We start from the raw sequence: 19,206 nt of genomic DNA on the forward strand, positions 1-19,206 counted from the left end.
TACTCAGGAGGCTGAGGCAGGAGAATTGCCTGAACCCAGGAGAGGGAGGTTGCGGTGAGCCGAGATCACGCCATTGCACTCCAGCCTGCGTAACAAGAGCAAAACTCCATTTCAAAAAAAAAAAAAAAAAAGGAATACATAATCCTGAGCTCCATGCAAAACCAAATGAATCAAAATTTTCATTTGAACATGCCCCTTGGGTGAGCATGTGGACATGGCAGTTGAAGCACAGATCTGTACCACACTATCCCCGCACCAGTGGGCTCAGCCTTGGCCACCTTCAGCTATCAAGAGAGCAAAACCCTTTTAGAATTTTCAAAAGTCCTGATGACAGTTGAGAGAGCACAGGCTGCCCATATTAACGGAGCACCTACTATGTGCCAAGCTATGAGCCATGTATAAAGAGAATATTGGAAATAATAACACATAATTCCTGCCCACCAGTTACCCACAGTCAAGTTGAACTCAAAAAGCAAATGAGACCTGATGATGAATTCTGAGATTTAATTGTTACAGTATTGCTCCCCTAAGGCCTTTCAGATATTTTCTTTTTTAAAAAAATAAAGATAAAAATCCAAACCATAGGGCAGTTGGTCTCCACGCCTCTCTCACATTAATTTTTATCTATGTGTGAAATCAGGGAAGAATTAAGTTTCCATTTGTGCTAAGAAAGATGGATGGGGGAGCCACGGCTGGCAAATTGAAGCCAAACAGAGCCATCAGTCAGCTTAATCAGGCAAAGAAGGGAAACAGAGAAGTTGCAAATGATCAGCAGCTCGGGAGGACAGATGGCCAGAGCCCCCCACCGGGGACAGTGTCCTCTATCTCTCAGCTCCTGAGCCACAGGGCAATAGAGCTGGCTATGTTTTGAGTACCTACTCTGTGCCAGGGATGGCACCAAGCTCTCATTGATTTCTCACTACTGTCCTATAAAGGGGGTGAACTTATCACCATTTTACAGTGGGCAAACTCACGTGACCTGCCTTAGATCCACAGTTGATAACTGGCAAGGTTTGAGCCAAGGGCTGGCTTATTTCACAGGACCCTCTCTCCACTCTAGGACAGAAGGGCAGCCTGGAGAGAGAAACGAACCTAGTTTTCTGTCTGTGGTCCTGAAAGAAGTATGGAGCTTCTTGGCAATATCTTTGCTACAGGTCACAGTAGAGTCTGGAGCAGAGAGGAGAGCTATCCACCCTTCTCTGCTACTGCAAGCCCCCTTCAGTCATACTGTCATTCAACAAACATTTCATGGGTACCTGCTATATATCAAGCTTTGAGTTGATATGAAGAGATACAAAAAGGAAAAAATACTCATTCTTTTATTCAACGAACATTTTGTAAGGCACCCACTGTCTTCCGTTACCTTTCTGTATTAACAGGTTATCATCATAAATAAGACAGGGTGGAGTAGTGGCTTCAGTAAGAGATTCTCGAGCGAGGCAGTCTGAACGTGAGGCTCAGCTGCTCCACTTAATATGTGTACGTCCTTGAAAAAGAGGCGTAACATCTTTCAACTTCTTTTTTCCTGTTTTGCAAAATTAAGGGTGGTTACTTATTCAACAAATGTTTACTGAGCACATTCTACATACCAGGAGCTCTTCTGTACTGGTGGTACTGATAGCTCTCTTGCTGGTAGTAATGATGAAACCAAACAAACTAGAAGTCGTCCCAGCTTCCGTGGAACTGACAAACTCCTTAGCCATCTGTGAGATGGTTCCAAATAACCTGTCCCACTTCTGCTTCCTGTCCTATTTCTCTGAAAGTGAAGGGGGAACCAAGGGTCCTGTGCTTGGGAATGAAATATTTTCCAAGTTCCTTTGATCCTCCTAAAAGGTAGAAATGACTCCCAAGACTGGACACCCTGGCCATGGTGTAGGGCTTTACCCAGTCATGGCTCTGGGCCATTCACACACCCTCCTCCTGGACTGACTGCCATGCTCTGTGAGAGGTGTCTGCTACCCACCAGCTCTCCTGAGGCTTAGAAAATTCAAAACTGCTCTCCACAATAATACATGAGAAAACAGTTTCCTAAGAACCAAATATCACCTAAGAATTAGAGTAAGAATAAGAATACCTCCTTGTTTGCAAGCTGGAAAATGTTCTTTCCAGCGCACAAATCACTTTTTAATATTTTTCATTAGATTTTTATGATCAGAGTAATAGATGATTCTGGTAAGAAATTTTTCAAGAAATAGTGAAGTGGAGGAGATAGGAGCAAATCACTTTTATATTCATGGTCTCAATCGATCCTTGCAAATAGCTTATTACAATAGGCATGGTGCACTATTTTCTAACATCTTTTTTTTTTTCACTTAAAAAATCGTGAGCATCTTCCTACATGCTGAAGTATTCTTTAAGAACATGTATTTAACTTTGGAATGGGTGGAGTGTATTTACAGTTATGCATCACTTCATGATGGGGATATGTTCTAGGAAATGTGTCTTTAAGTGATATCATCATTGTGCGAACATCATAAAGTGTATGTACACGCACCTGCGTGGTATAGCCTACTACGCACCTAGACTATGTGGTATACCCTATTGCTCCTCAGCCACAAACCTGGACAGCATGTTACTGTGCTGAATGCTGTAGGCAATTGTAACACAATGGTATTTGTTTATCTAAACACAGAAAAGATAAAAACATAATATTAAAACCTTACAGGACCACTGTCATGTATGCATTCTGTCATAAATGGAAACACTGTTACGTGGCACACGATGTGTTTCACTAAGCATCTGTGAGTGGACATTCATCTTGGGTTTTTTTTTATTTTTCATTCTTAGAAACAAGATAGCCATGAATATCCTCATTCCTAACTCTTTGTGCAAATCTCTAAATCTTTTTTTTAATTTTTTTTTTTTTAATGAGTGACAGGTTCTCATGTGGCCCAGTCTGGCCTTGAACTCATAGCCTCACCTCCTCAAGCGCTGGACAACTGAGCCATTGTGGCTCCCAAATCTTTTCTTATTGCAATTATCCAGAACCGTATTTGCCAGGTCAAAGCGTTTGAGCATATTTTCTAGGCTTTTTGCTAAATTACCCTCCTGAAGGGTCATAATAGTTTGCATTCTAACCAGTCATGATGAGAGTGAACATTTCCCCCCACTCTTACCATCTCCAGGTTTTATGCCTGCTTTTTATCTTGGCCGATTAGGTGGATGAAAGTAGAACACAGTTTAGATTTGCATTTCATTTATTATTAGTGAGGCTGAATTTTTTTAGTGCTTACTAAGTACGTACTAGAAATATATTTCTTCTTTTGTGAACTGCCTGTTTATATCCTTCTTGATTGCCTTTTTGTAATTAAAAGTCAGGGCACAGCCAGCACCATAGAACGTCATTAAATTGCAGTCATTCCCTACCACAAAATACACATGTTGATGGCCCCAATTGTAGAGTGAAATCCCCAGTCAAACAGGAGGATTCTCTCCCAGGAGGACAAGTACCTTTCAAGCTTTCTCTCTCTGTCCTGTTTCCTCCCACTCCAGGTCTCTGATATTTCACCCTCGACAAAGGTCAGGGGTGGGGATCAGGGGAGAATGACACTCACTTCCTCTCTCTCTGTCTCTCTCTCTCTCCCTCCCTCTCCCTCTCCCTCTCTTCCCTCCCTCATTGCCCACCACCCCTTTCTTGATACAGCTCCTTGTGGAGGGGCAGTGCACAATGCCACCATTGGCCGCGTCCTCTCCCCAAGTTACCCTGGAAACACCAATGGGAGCCAGTTCTGTGTCTGGACAATTGAAGCTCCAGAGGGCCAGAAACTGCACCTGCACTTTGAGAGGCTGTCGCTGCATGACAAGGACAGGTAAAGCTCTGAAGTTCCACACCCAGCCTTGTTCCCTCCCAGCATGTTAGAAGGTGGCTTGGGGGCTTGGAGTCTTGAAATGGCTGAAGTTTGACTCACGGAATTCAGGAAAGGAAGAGCTGAGGTGGATGGCAAAGATCTTAGACACCATCAGCTTCAATCTCTTCCTTTTACAGACGAGGAAACCAGGGCATACAGAAGGACCTGCCCAGGTCACACAGCAGGATAGGGGAAGAGGCAAAAAGGGAGCCTGGGCTCCTCACATTGCACTACCCCATTCTTTCTCTTGCACACCCTTTTTTGCAATTGAACAAAAGGGGAGTATGTACTGTTCATCTGCTCAGTTCCCAGCCATATATTAGGCTCCACGGAGAATAGGAGAGAAGTAGAAAATATTAGTTTCTGGCATGATAGGAAATAGAGAAGGAAAAACTAGGTACGTACACATGAAAGGACCAGGGAGAAGTTGCCAGGTGCTATCTAAGCAAGAGTGTGTCTGTAGACTCTTAATAATATGCAAAAAATCCATAATTATAAAACTTTAATATTCTGGGATCTTATTCTAGAATATTTTTGGGATCTTGTTCTAGAAATTCTGCGGTCTTATTCGAGAATGTTCTGCAATACTCTGGGATCTTATTCTGGGATATTCTAGGGTCTTATTCTAGAATATTCTGGGGCCTTGTTCTAGAATATTCTGGATTATTCTAGGATCTTATTCCAGGATAGTCTAGAAAACTACGACTTTAGCTGCTTTGGTGTGCTGTCATGAGTTGGGTTTCCCTGGAATCAGACGTGGTGATAAGGATGCAAGAGGAAGTAGTTCACTGGGGAGCTGATCCTAGTAACACTGGGAGGTGCAATGGGAAAGACAGACGGCGAATGCCAGCTGCATTAATAAGCAGGTGACTGCTGGGAAAACTGGGGTTCTGTCCACTGGGGACCTCTGGGCCACTGTGTTGAGCACACCCCAGAGTGATCCTGTTACAAGGGTGAGGGAGCTGGGGTATTTATGCACCAGCTCCCATTCATCACTGCATGAGAGATGCTCCAAGGAGCACTAACTATCCCCAATATCAGCTGCCACTCTTTGGGTTGGTTGAGATGACTGATTCTCAGGGAGTTGGGGTCAGAAGCCAGCAGCAAATGTGGGAGTAGTTGACTGCTGAGGTGTGGGAGAGGGTAGGACACTGACAGCGTTTACCGTACTTCCAGAATGCCCCCACCTTAGAATTTTGGAGTCCAAGAAACTTTTTTTTTTTTTGAGACCGAGTTTCGCTCTTATTACCCAGGCTGGTAATAAGATCTCGGCTCACCGCAACCTCCATCTCCTGGGTTCAGGCAATTCTCCTGCCTCAGCCCCCTGAGTCGCTGGGATTACAGGCACGCGCCACCATGCCCAGCTAATTTTTTTCTGTATTTTTAGTAGAGACGGGGTTTCACCATGTTGACCAGGATGGTCTCGATCTCTTGACCTCGTGATCCACCCGCCTCGGCCTCCCAAAGTGCTGGGATTACAGGCTTGAGCCACCGCACCCGGCCCAAGAAACTTTTATATAAGAATTCTAGTGTTTTGGCTTCTTTGATGGGTCAAATTGAGACTATTAGGTCTTTAGATTGGAAAGACTAAAAAAAAAAAAAAAAAAAAAAAAAAAAAAGACAACTGAATAATTTTACCATACCTCTTGAGTTCACTTTCCTCCAAGCAGTCGGCTTTATCCAGAACAACACCATATTGATAAATCACTGCTTTAAAGTATAAGGTATCAAACAGGGGCTCCCAAACATGGCTTTTCAGCAGCACCACAGTAATAACCTGGGGAACTCAGATTCCCAGCCTTTCTTCTGGAGACTCTGAAAATCCAGGCATGTGGACCCTTGGTGAAGGACCCTTTCCAAATCTTGGACTCAGACCTACTCCTCTGAGGGGTGCTTGAGATGAGCCAAGCTTAAGTTTATACTAGACAACAAGAATTAGCAGAGACAAAAGAATGCATTGAAATGAGTATTTTCTGCAAGTGATTGAAATCCTGACAAATGGGTACTCTACTGGCACTGGTCACTAGAATTTTCTCTGGGGTCCTGTAAGGATCTGCATGAGCTGACACTCACCAGAACAAAACTAGCTTTCAACTGTGTCAGTAGGGAGACAAGTTTGTAGAGTTCATCAAGGTTAAAGGTCAACACACACACAAAAATGATTGACACTACTCTCTGGGCCAAGAAGAAAAGAGAATTCAATTATGTCTGTTCCGTGTACTTCACTGAGGGGAAAATGGCTAAAATACCAGTCCTTTGTCCTAAACTGTGAAAGGAGATTGGATAATAGATCCAAAAAATACAACGGGAGGAGTATTCCAAGCATGGAGAATTGGGGGATGAACACAAAGATGTAGAGGAAAGAATTAGCAAGTTTGCTGGGAGGCTGCAGCCGAAGCTTTCATGGGAACAGGAGAAAAGATCCTAATATGTTCTAGCTAACAAAGGCACTGATAAGTCCTGCAGAAAAAAAGTTTAATTTTTATTTAATTCAACATTTTGCAAATCCATTTGACCATAGACTATATAAGAATTTGAGAGAAAAGACATTACTCTTGCAGACATTCTGGAGAATATGGTTAGAAAATTGCTGCTTTTAAAAGATTAATAGACTACAGAGATTTTGAGATCTTGAAGCTTTCCTCTAGGGCAACCGTCTTTCCCAAAGGCTTCTGCTCTTTGAAAGAGGTGTCCCAACACACAGTCCCTAATATACAACAGAGTCATCAGGGATCAGAAGACTATGTAGATGCCCCTGCCCACTCTTGGGGTGCCCCCTGGCCTCCACCCACAGCCCCCATTCTTGCCTCAGCCATACTGGACACATGGCAAAATAAACAAACTGTGGCTTCGACATTTATACCTCTTACTGACATTAGAAATTCATCTGGGCAACATAAAATAAACTATTTTTATGAGTCAGTAAAAACCTTGAAGGCTTAAAAACATGTGATTATGACTCCATAAAAAACTTATCTCATTTGTGTACTGTTTTCTTCACCACTTCTGCATAATTTCTTTAAAAAACCAAAGCTAGCAAGGAGTCAAGTTCAAATAGCTTTAATAACAATAAAAATAAATACCCAACGTTTTGTTTAACACATTTTATTTTTCAGGGCACTTTTTATTTTGAAATATTCTCAAAGCCCTCCTGTAAGATGGGTCAGAAAGACATTATGGTCGGGTCCCTCCTTTCACAGCTGAGGACACTGAGGCTGAAAGATGTTTTAAGACTTAATGTAAATCCAGATGGGGAATTGGGAAATGGGAATTATGACTCCTCACTTCCCACACAGTGCTCTTAGAAAATAGAGATTAGTCTCCCATCCAAGTACTAACCATGCTCAACCCTGCTTAGCTTCTGAGATCAGACAAGATCAGGTGTGTTCAGGGTGGTATATAGACCCAGCACTTTGGGAGACCGAGGTGGGTGGATCACCTGAGGTTGGGAGTTCGAGACCAGGCTGACCAACATGGAGAAACCCCATCTGTACTAAAAAAAAATACAAAATTAGCCGGGCATGGTGGTGCATGCCTGTAATTCCAAGCTACTTGGGAGGCTGAGGCAGGAGAATCACTTGAACCTGGTAGGCGGAGGTTGTGGTGAGCCGAGATCATGCCATTGCACTCCAGCCTGGGCAACAAGAGTGAAACTCCTTCTCAAAGAAAAAAAAAAAAAGAAAGAAAGAAAAGAAAGAAGGAAGGAAGGAAGGAAGGAAGGAAGGAAGGAAGGAAGGAAGGAAGGAAGGAGGGAAAGAAAGAAAGAAAGACGAAAATGGGGATTCGAGACAGAGCCTGGTAGGGGTCAAATGCTTAATAAATAAAACATACCTAGTCTATCCTGTTAACTTTTTTTTAAGACAGAGTCTTGCTCTGTTGCCCAGGCTGGAGTACAGTGCATGATCTCGGTTCACTGTAATCTCTGCCTCCAGGGTTTAAGCGATTCTCCTGCCTCAGCCTCCAGGGTAACAGGGACTGCAGGCACACACCACCATACCCGGCTAATTTTTTTATTTTTAGTAGAAACGGATTTCACCCACCTTGACCTCTCAAAGTGCTGGGATTATAGCCGTGAGCCACCACGCCCCACACACTGATGCAGGTGCAATTGTACCCATTTTACAGATGAGAAAACAGAGGCTCAGAGAGGTGAAGTATTCTTGTCCAAAGCCACACAGCTCAGCGGTGACGAAGTGAGGATTCACACCCAGGTCTGCCTGACTTTACATAAGCCACCATTTCGGTGATGAGATTAGTTCATTAATTCCAATTTCTCAATTAATAATAATAGTCAACATCAATTTGTTAGTTCATTGTTTTATCACATCATATACATTACTCTCCCTACAACCTTGGAATAAATCTGTAAGAAAGCCAAACAGGCATTTAGTCCCTTTGTACAGAAGAGGAAATGGGTTTGATAAGATGATACTTGTCTGAGAACATAAGAGGCAAAGTCAGGACTGGGTGCGATGGCTCACGCCTGTAATCCCAGCACTTTGGGAGGCCAAGGCAAGTGAATCACCTGAGGTCAGGTGTTCGAGACCAGCCTGGCTAACTTGGTGAAACCCCATATCTACTAAAAACACAAAAAATTAGCTAGGTCTGGTGGTGCCCGTCTGTAATTCCAGCTACTCAAGAGGCTGAGGCAGGAGAATGACTTGAACCCGGGAGGCAGAGGTTGCAGTGAGCCAAGATCGCATCATTGAACTCCAGCCTGGGCAACAAAAGCAAACTCCATCTCAAAAAAAAAGGCAGAGTTAGGTTTGGGTTTGGGGAATGAGGCCTCTGGAGGTGGCAGTTGTAGTGTAACCCTTCCTCCGCTGTGTCAGTGACCTGGGAAGATCTCTCAGTGTCCCTCCTCTCTGCTTCCACTGCCAGGATGACGGTTCACAGTGGGCAGACCAACAAGTCAGCTCTTCTCTATGACTCCCTTCAAACTGAGAGTGTCCCTTTCGAGGGCCTACTGAGCGAAGGCAACACCATCCGCATCGAGTTTACATCTGACCAGGCCCGGGCAGCCTCCACCTTCAACATCCGATTTGAGGGTGAGGGTCCCTGGGGGCCTCCCCTTCTCTTGTGGGGCTGGGGGTAGCCGGGGAGCAGTGTTGCTGCTGGCGTTGAGAAAATTACAAGGGAGATAGAAATCTGGGCTGCTAAGGATGTGGGAGATCCTGCGGCCATATGGATCCTTTGGTTTCCAAAGACAGACTCTTGGAAGTGTGCCTGGATTTGCATTGTCTGCCTGGATTTCAGATCCTGCATCTTGTTTGATCCTCATCACACTGAAACTGTTGTTAGAATTGTTATTGTATCTGATTTTCAGTGAGGAAACTGAGGTTTAAGAGAGTTGGGTGACCTGCCCAAGACCACCAGTGAACGAGAATGGAGTTCAGATTTCTGTCCATCCTGTACTGGGGAGCCCTGAAGCTCTGCTCCACTCCACTGGTAGATCTCTTAGAGTCCAGCCGCCTCTTCCTCCAAGAAGAATTTAGCAAAAGCCTCTCCCGCTGAGACCCTGACTCTTGAAGAGGGGGTTCTCTGGGCATTTTATGCACGTTGGGAGACTTTCTGTTCTGGCTTCTCCAAGGAAAGTTGGCTTTTATCACAGACAAACTTATAGTTTCCAGTGGCAAAATATCAGGACTCTGAAGTTACAGGCTATGGAAGGATCCATATAGGATATGGAAAGGCATTAAAACACAATCACTCCACAGGGTGGAGAAGACAGAGATCCTTATTCCTCTTTTAGATTTTTTAAATGAGGTCCCAAGGAGTCGACTGGGTGGCCCCAGGGTTCTTGGCATGTCAGGTGGAACCAGGACACCTGATTTGGTAGTCATTTTCTTCGGGGCTTTTCTAAGCAGGGGACCCATCTTCTGAGATACAGCACCGTGGGGTAGTCCCTGCCTCATCTGAACTGCTGCCTCTCTGTATCCCTACCTCAGCGTTTGAGAAAGGCCACTGTTATGAGCCCTACATCCAGAATGGGAACTTCACCACCTCCGACCCGACCTATAACATTGGGACTATAGTGGAGTTCACCTGCGACCCTGGCCACTCCCTGGAGCAGGGCCCGGCCATCATCGAATGTATCAATGTGCGGGACCCATACTGGAACGACACGGAGCCCCTGTGCAGAGGTGAGCAGACCCACGATGCTCTTCCCAGGGTACCCCAGGGACCTCCACCCTTCGGATGAGAGGACCAAGGCCCCAGCTTAGAGGCCTGTCCCCAGTTTTCATATCAATTTTAGGATTAGAACCCTTTCCAGGGTTCACTGTCCTTTGGTTCATGGTTGCTGCTGCTCTTGAGAAAATTACAAAATGGGGAAATTTTAAAAGGTGCCCCTTCCACCAGGCATAGATCCCACAATGCACAGCTTGGTGAGCTGAATACTGCATGGATTTCAGCTCCTAAATACTCCCTCTGATATGCATGCTTGTGCAGTGCACAACCCACCCAACAACCCAGGGCAGCCCTGAATCTCATTAATAAGAATAATAGTTCTTAATTGGTGTGTAATAATTGTGCTACCAGCACTCTGCTAAGCGTGTAAGTGCATGATCTGATTTCACCCTCACCAGAACCTTATAAAATAGATTCTGTTAGCCCCATTTGCTGATGAGAAAACTAATGTAAAGTGAACTGCCTAAGAACACATGGAGGGGAAGTGGTGGGGACAGGAATGGAACTCACTTCTCCCTGTTCTCAGAGCACTGTGCTCTGAGCCCCACTGGACAATGTTGGCTGCATAGAGCCCTCATCTACACAGACTCCACTGGACTGCCCTGCCTGTTTCCCCACATTCTTTTTGTTGTTGTTGAGACGGAGTGTCACTCAGCTCACTGCAGCCTCCACCTCTCAGGTTCAAGTGATTCTCCTGTCTCAGCCACCCAAGTAGCTGGGACTACAGGTGTGTACCACCACACCCGGCTAATTTTGTATTTTTAGTAGAGACGGGGTTTCACCATATTGGCCAGGCTGGTCGCAAACTCCTGACCTCAGGTGATCCACCCACCTCAACCGCCCAAAGTGCTGGGATTAAGGCATGAGCCATCATGCCTGGCTCGTTTTCCCTTATTCAAAGCTGCTGAGCCACCCTGTGCCTGGGTCTCCTGGCGGCATGTGGAATAATGAAGGGCATCCTCACTCTGGCAGCCACCGCCTTGGTGGCAGTTGGCATGAAATCACAGCCTTGCCATGGTGAGGGATTGATCCCTGTATTAAATGTGCTGGTTTAACAGAGCGGAATTTATTGGTGCTTTGGCCTCTGCCGTGTTGAGAACTTTCCAAAGTGGTAAACACAGGGTGGAATTTAAAGGGCACCTGCCACAGCCACATCTCTACTTCCAGTTCAGGGCCGAGACCGGTCATATCAACATTATCTAAATGATCGAGCAGCCACCACGTGCCAGGCGCTGTGCTGTATGTTTGACATTCAGGAGCTCAAGCTTCAAGATAACCCAGTGAGGCTGGCAGTGGTATAGCCCCCATTTTATAGAGAAAGGAAGCTGAGGCTCTGGGAAATTACATACCTCCTCCTAGAGGCTGTTAGCGGCAGAGACAAGATTGGAACCCGGGGACCACCTGACTTGAGTGGACGGTCTCTTAGCCACTACTCACCCTGCAAAAGAGCAGAGGCTGTTGAGGAGACATTCTGACCTCTGAGCTCTGTCCTTGGTCCTGAAAGACCAATAGCGCCCCCTAGCCCAACGCTTACCAACCCTCAGCAGCTGAGTAGGCAGGTAGGTGGCCAGCTCTCATTTAATCACACACACACACACACACACACACACACACACACACGCTACCTGCCCGAGGTGAAGGCACCTGTCCACAGCACACAGAGATTCATGGCTGTCTGACTTCATAGCCCACATGCTCAGCCACTGTGCCACACTGATCTCTTTACAAATGAAGTCCGTCTGCCTGTCTGTCTTTTATAGCCATGTGTGGTGGGGAGCTCTCTGCTGTGGCTGGAGTGGTATTGTCCCCAAACTGGCCGGAGCCCTACGTAGAAGGTGAAGATTGCATCTGGAAGATCCACGTGGGAGAAGAGAAGCGGATCTTCTTAGATATACAGTTGTGAGTGTTTATAATGGGTGCTCCTCTAATTTGCCAAAATGGGAGATTGGGGAAGAAATTGCTCCTGCTTTATTCGTTCAACCAATATTAACTAAGCATCTACCATGTGCCAAGGACTGTGCAGAGAATGGGCATCCCCATAGTGAGACCAGCAAGAGCAGCACACACACACACACACACACACACACACGCACACACACACACACACACACACACAGAGAGATGGGGAGGAGTGAGAGAGAGAGAGAGAGAGAGTCCCTATCTTTGGGAAATTCAGTCTAATGAAACAAATATGAGATGAGGACATACACAAATAATTGCGTACTATAACTTCAATAAGTGATGTAAGGAAAGAGTAATGGCGCTATGAGATTTCTATAATGGGAATTTGATATAACGATGAAGGCCAGAAAAGTCTTCCCTGAGGAAATGATATTAAAGCTCAGAACTAAAAGATGACTTGGAGTAATGCATCCCAAATGAACAGAATGTGCAAAGGTCCTGTGGCAAGAACAAGCTTCTCATTTTCAAAGGACCAAATGGCCAGTGTGGCCAGGAAGAAGGGGAAACCATAACACCTCTTTACTGGACTATGGTAGTTTCTTTTCCTGTTTGTCTCCCTCAACTAAACCACAAGGTCCTCTCTGTCGGGGCTTGATCTGAATGCCCTCTGTTTCCAGAGTCTAACACAGAGCCTGATACACAGTAGATGCGCAGGAAATGATTGATGAATGAAAAAATATGTTTTTAATGAACAGACTTACTTGGCTGTGCCGCTGTGTTTTCTGTACTTACAAGGAGTAACCATTAGATACCCCATCCAGAATTTTCCCTGCTAGCTCCCCGGGATATTGACACTTGCAGGGAAGCAGCTACTCTGGGCTAGATGAAAAAGCGACTGCTCTAAGCATTTCTATCTTAGGTAATTCTCACAAAGAACCCTGCCTGGAAGGTCGTTATCCCCACTGTCTGAGAAGGCAGCAGAGGTATAGGAGGTCACCCAGAAAGCCAGCAAATAGCAGAGCTGAAATCCAGGCTTTTGTGGCTTCTCGGTCATGCTCTTTTCCACTGCCCCTTGTGAGTTGGGGGTGAGAGATGGACAAAGACAGATGGTGGTGTCTGGAGAAAGCAGAATACAAAGAATTCCCGGCAGACCCAGGTGGCAGACGGGAGGGTGGCTGGGGGAGGAGAGAGTGCTGAAACCCAGCAGGCTGGGGAAGCAGCACTCGGGACTGCCTGACTCTGCAGAGCAACCTTGCAAGAGAAAGAGAAATTTTTTGTGAATTATTAGTGACTGGCTTTTGAGGTTGTTCCTTAGATGCAGCAGAAGTGTCCTTAGGCTGGGTGCAGGCTCACGCCTGTAACCCCAAAACTTTGGGAGGTTGAGGCAGGAGGATTGCTTGAGACCAGAAGTTTGAGGCCAGTCCCGACAACATATAGGGATCCTGTCTCTTTTTTTAAAAAATCAAAAATTAGCTGAATGTGGTGGCACATGCCCGTGGTACCAGCTACTTAGGAGGCTGAGGTGGGAGGATTGCTTGAACCTGGAAAATTGAGGCTGCAGAGAGAGCTATCATCATGTCACTGCACCCAAGCCTGGGTGACAGAGTAAGACCCTGTCTCAAAAAAAAAATGTCTCCAGAGGCTGTCCCAGATCCTCCTTTTCCAGCAGAGTCAGAAATGTACACAGCTTGAACAGCTGCCCTTGTGGACTTGGGGCCAGGCCAGTCTAAGAGAATTTCATCTCCTTCCCTTGTGATTTTGGTCTGGGCTTACCTGTTCTCACCTCTCTCTGGGCCTCAGTTTCTCTCTCCTGTAACGGGGGTCTTGGAACATTGATGCTTTGTGGCTGCTGGAGGCAGATTTTACTCACTCCTTGCCTATTGCCTCATTCCTCAATAAAGCTCATCCTCTTCTGGGTGTGGTGGCTCACGCCTGTAATCTCAGCACTTTGGGAGGCTGAGGTAGGAGGATCACTTCAGGCCAGGAGTTCAAGACCAGCCTAGGCATCATAGTAAGGTCCCATCTTTACAAACAATTTAAAAAACTAACTAGGCATGGTGGCACCTGTAGTCCCCGCTACTTGGGAGGCTCAGGTGGGAGAATTACTTGAGCCCTGGAGTTTGAGGCTGCAGTGAGCCATGATCGCACCACTGCACTTCAGCCTGGGCAACAGAGAAAGACTCTGTCTCTTAAAAAAAAAAATTAAATTAAAATGGATTTATATAGACCTCATCCTCTTTCCCCCTTTCCTTTCTCTCTGACTTCCAGGGTCTGGAATAAGATGCTTATTCATTCATTCAAAACAAATTGCTTATGTCTACTATAAGCCAAGCACAATTTTAAGTGCTAGAAAGATTCTTGATGGCTGTTCCTTCAGTGGCAAAGTTCACATTGAAAAGAATGTAATGGATTGTCTCACTTAGCTCTAGGGAAAGAAATTACTGTGTACCTACTGTGTGCCAGCAGTAGGGCTGTCACTAATGATACAGTTGTGAGAAAAGCAGGGCAGTCCTCATTCTCAGGTGAGGCGACAAGAAACTAAATGCAGTGTGAAAGGAGCAGTGACAGGCAGGTGAGGGCACCTCAGTGAAACCAGGAGGGCTTCCAGGAGGAAGTGACTTCTGTAATAGCATAAAAGAGAAAGTAGGCAGGTGATGAGGGGAAAAGAAGAATGTCCTGGTCAGGCCCGGTGGCTCTTGCCTGTAATCCCAGCACTTTGGGAGGCCGCAGTGGGTGGATCATTTGAGGTCAGGAGTTTGAGACAAGCCCGGCCAACATGGTGAAACCTGCCTCTACTAAAAAAAAAAAAAAATGCAAAAATTAGCCAGGTGTGGTGGTGGGTGCCTGTAATCTCAGCTATTAGGGAGGCTGAGGCAAGAGAATCACTTGAACCCAGGAGGTGGATGTTACAGTGAGCCAAGATCGTGCCATTACACTCCAGCCTGGGTGACAGAGGGAGAGTTTGTCTGAAAAAAAAAAAAAAAAAAAAAACACCAGGTGTGGTGGCTCACACCTGTAATCCTAGCACTTTGGGAGGCCAACGCAGGTGGATCACAAGGTCAGGAGTTCGGGACCATCCTGGTCAACATGATGAACCTCCATCTCTACTAAAAATACAAAACTTTGCTAGGTATGGTGGCACATGCTTGTAATCCCAGGTACTCGAGAGGCTGAGGCAGGAGAACTGCTTGAACCTGGGAGGCAGAGTTTGCAGTGAGCCAAGATTGTGTGCCACTGCACTCTAACTTGGCAACAGAATGAGACTGTATTTAAAAAAAAAAAAAAAAAGGAAAGAACAGAAAAGAAAAGAAGAAGAAAGAGGAGGAGGAAGAGGAGGAGGAGGAGGAGGAGGAGGTCCTACCTACATGGTGAGGACAGCATCTGCAAAGCCTGGAAATGAGAGTGTGGCCCACTTAATGACATAAAGTTTAATGTGGCTGGAGCAAAGCATGGCAGGCAGGCAGGGGCTACAGAGGGAATGGATCAAAGGAAAGCTCTAGGGTCTTCTTAGCTGAAGCTTCAAATAGAAAACTTTATTCTAAGGCTGCACCCCTAAGAAGCCTTCTGTGTTACCCCCTTGTTCTTGTCCATAAATATAAATTTATGGTCCCAGCTTATGAATTCCTTCCCCCAGAAGTTACCAGGAAAACCACGTGTCTTCAGCCAAGAGAAGGCACGGCCAAATCCTGAGTTCTCGGCTTCTCTGGCAGAAGATCCCACCCGGCCCCAGGCCCCGTGAAATCAACTATAATCCCCTCTCTTCTGCTTGGTTCACCTGTTCTCACCTCATAGGGAGCCTCCCAGATGGGTGGTTTTGCTTAAATAAGACTGGCCCACATCTCCCCTGTGGTGCCAGAGGTCTGGAGGAGGAGGCAAGAAAATAGGATTCCTTACTTTCATCATCTCTAGGCATCAAATATTCAATGAACCTTCAACCTGACACCGGGTTGGGTTTTATTTCCACCCTCTAAGCATGCCTGCGATGGGGCAGCCCATCCAGGACCCTCAAGCAATTAAATCTTCCCCAAAGCCAGGCCACTGGCATTAGTATCAGGAAGGGAACCCTTGCAGGGGGCAGGCTTTCTCTCTTCTGAACGTTTTCACAATCGTACATTGAGCATTGACCAGGAAAGAGGACCCCCCTTTTCCTTCCTCCCTGCCCTGACACTCAATGCCCTCAGCCACCCTGGACCCAGCACCTCTCTGGGGCTCAGATTTCTCCTCTGCAAAATGATGGGCTGGCTTGAATCAAGGGTAGGTGTAAACTCAAAATCATGAAGGGCCAGGCAACATAAATGCGGGAATTAGAGCCGGTGTGAGATTATAAGGACGGGAGGGGTCTGTGATGAATTAGGAACTACCAACTCCATCTAAAATCATTTAAATTCTATTTTTATTTTATTTTATTTTGCTTTGTTTTTTTGAGACAGAGTCTTGCTCTGTCACCCTGGCTGGAGTGCAATGGTGTGATCTGTGCTCACTGCAGCCTCCACCTCCCAGGTTCAAGCAATTCTCCTGCCTCGGCCTCCTGAGTAGCTGAGTTTACAGGCATGTGTCACCATGCTTGGCTAATTTTTGTATTTTTAATGGAGATGGAGTTTCACCAGGTTGGCCAGGCTGGTCCCAAATTCCTGACCTCAAGTGATCCGCCCACCTCAGCCTCCCAAAGTGCTGGGATTTCAGGCGTAAACCACCACGGCTCACCAAAAATAACATCTCCTCCTTCAAAAAAAAAAAAATGTCTACTGGTTGAATCCAAACTGAGGACCGCCAGTTTCCAGTCCCTGCAAATGATTAAGTTGATTGAAAGATTAAGGTCGTTTCTTATTGCAGTGATGAAGAAATTCATGTTTTTAATCACTATTTTCAAGGTCTTTACTAGCATTAATTTTTACTTTTTATAAGTTAAAAATAAATTGTATTATTTTCTCTTTGGATTAATCCCATGAAGTAGGTGCAACTATTACATTTAATCATATTCTCTTGCTTCCTCACCACTTCACCTGGATGTCTAAGAGGCATCTCAAATAAAATGTATTCAAATCTAACTCCTGATTCTCCCTCCCTATGTCTATTTATAGGGAGATAGTTATTTATCTATTACACCTATTTTACCCCATCTTTCACATACATGTAAGGTATGATTTATTCCACCAGTCACTTAGGGAAAAAAAAAGTCAAAAAAAATAACAACAAAACCAGAAACCTTGGAGTTATTCTGGCCCAGAGGAGTGCTGGCTTTCTTAGAAGTTGGGGGCACAGTGGGCCATGCTCTGATTTGCAGCATCTGTCAGTTTCCATGGTGTACATACTCCCACCATGACCCATTTCAAGTTACCAGCCTATGACCACAAGCTCTCCAAATGCCTGGACATTTAACCATTAGCTCTTGCAAGCTCGTATGAGCTGCCCCCAGCCCAGCACACTCACTGTGAACTGGACCTTTCTTTTTCTCCCATACCCTGTCTCCAAATCCTCAGGAAATCCAGTTGCTTCAACTCAAAAGTCAAAGTCTTCCCAGTGTCCAAGCACTTCTGACCCCTCCGCTGCCACCTGCAGGGTCCTGGCCACCACCGTGTCTTCCCAGAATTATTGCAATAGCCTTTGAGGTCTCCTTGTTCCTACTTTTGCCCCCTTTGGGCTCTTTTGAACCAACACTGCGTGATCATGTTACAACCTAAGTCATATCACCCATGCCCTGCTCACTTAAAGCTCTACAATAGCTCCATGCTGTCTTTGGAGGTAAAGCCGGTGTTCTCACAAAAGGCCCTATTGGATCTAGCTCTGGTTATGTCTCCGGCATCATTTTATTCCTCTCTTCTCCTTTCTGTATGGTATATTTGACCACACTAGCCTTCTTGCCATTCCACACACATACCTCGGGGCCTCTGCCATTGGGATGCTCTGCCCCAAATATCTGTACAGCTCGCTCCCCATCTCTCCACCCTCTGACTTTGCTTCACCTCCATAGCCTTCACCACCACCTAACGCAAACACATTGTGGTGTACCTTGAAGTATTTCAACTCCCACCACCTCCACCTAGAATGTCACCTCCATGAGAAGAGCAGGAGCTTGTTTTCTGTTTTATTCACTGCTGTAACCCCAACATATAGACCCGTGCATAACCCGTAGTAGGTGCTTGATAAATAAAAGCCAATGGAATAAAGGTAGCTTGTCACGATCATACAGACACGAGGCTTCAAAGCAGGAATTTCATCCCAAATTTATGTCCAGCTGGCTATGATGCACATGGAGGGGGAAAAGGGGGTCAGAAAAATATGAGGAGCCCATTTTTTTTTTTTTTGAGATGATGTCTCTCACTTTGTTGCCCAGGCTGGAGTGCAGTGGCGCAGTCTCGGCTCACTGCAACCTCCGCTTCCCTGGTTCAAGCAATTCTCCTGCCTCAGCCTCCTGAGTAGCTGGAATTACAGGCATGTGTCACCATGTCTGGCTAATTTTTGTATTTTTAGTAGAGACAGGGTTTCACTATGTTGGCCAGGCTGATCTCGAACTCCTGACCTCGTGATCTATCCGCCTCAGCCTCCCAAGGGGCTGGGATTACAGGTGTGAGCCACCATGCCCGGCCTCCATTTTTAAACAAATACAGGTTTATTACATGACAAGGAACCTGGTCGATAAGAAATAACATGGGTTAAAAATTACCAGATAAAGTATTAAATAATAGAAGTAGGAGGACTCCCCAAGAGAATGTTTTATAGGGTTATAGTATCAAAGGATGTGTCATCATGGACCTTAGAATCAGAATATCTAGTGGTGGGTGGACTTCAGGGTCCCCCAATCCAGTGATGCTGAGATATGCTGGTAGAGTTCAGGGACAAAGTGTAGTGGGGCTTGGGGAGCCTATTTGATTCTCCTGGATGGTTCTGGGCACTGGACACCAAGCCAAGCAGTAAGTGATGGTGGAACCACAGTCAGGCTAGAATGGGGCCAATAAGGGGGGCACCGCCTTCCCCAGGGCAGCTGTCATGCCTTGCACAAGGACAAGCAGCCAGCGTCATCCTGGAGCCTTAGGATTTGCAGTGACATCAAAATCAATTCAGTCCCAGTTTTAATCATCATGGACATGTGAGGACTGTCTTTTTTGTCACTGAGCAAGTTTCATTCGCTCCCACACATATTTATTGAACATCCACTATGTAGCGGGCATTGAGGCTGGGCCCTGGCAGTGAGCAAAACAGATGCAGTCCTGGCCTTGGGGAGACATGTGGAAGGTCGACACAGCACCAGCAAGAGGGGCCCAGAGGC

At 45.8% G+C, this 19,206-nt stretch overlaps 1 protein-coding gene across 5 annotated transcripts in view; it reads left to right on the forward strand.

Moving 5' to 3' along the window:
• SEZ6L (seizure related 6 homolog like) overlaps nucleotides 1-19,206 on the forward strand; it is a 214,851-nt gene that overhangs the window by 136,023 nt on the left and 59,622 nt on the right. For all 5 annotated transcript variants that reach the window (XM_032256706.1, XM_032256707.1, XM_032256709.1 and 2 more), the window contains exons 6-9: nucleotides 3,644-3,809; nucleotides 8,730-8,896; nucleotides 9,797-9,991; nucleotides 11,798-11,936. In XM_032256706.1, coding sequence (XP_032112597.1) covers nucleotides 3,644-3,809; nucleotides 8,730-8,896; nucleotides 9,797-9,991; nucleotides 11,798-11,936 — 667 coding nt within the window. The remainder of the gene's footprint in view (nucleotides 1-3,643; nucleotides 3,810-8,729; nucleotides 8,897-9,796; nucleotides 9,992-11,797; nucleotides 11,937-19,206) is intronic.

This window comes from Sapajus apella, unplaced genomic scaffold (assembly GCF_009761245.1).
Source record: "Sapajus apella isolate SASKATOON/1434 unplaced genomic scaffold, GSC_monkey_1.0 scaffold95, whole genome shotgun sequence".
Classification (NCBI taxonomy): Eukaryota; Metazoa; Chordata; class Mammalia; order Primates; family Cebidae; genus Sapajus; species Sapajus apella.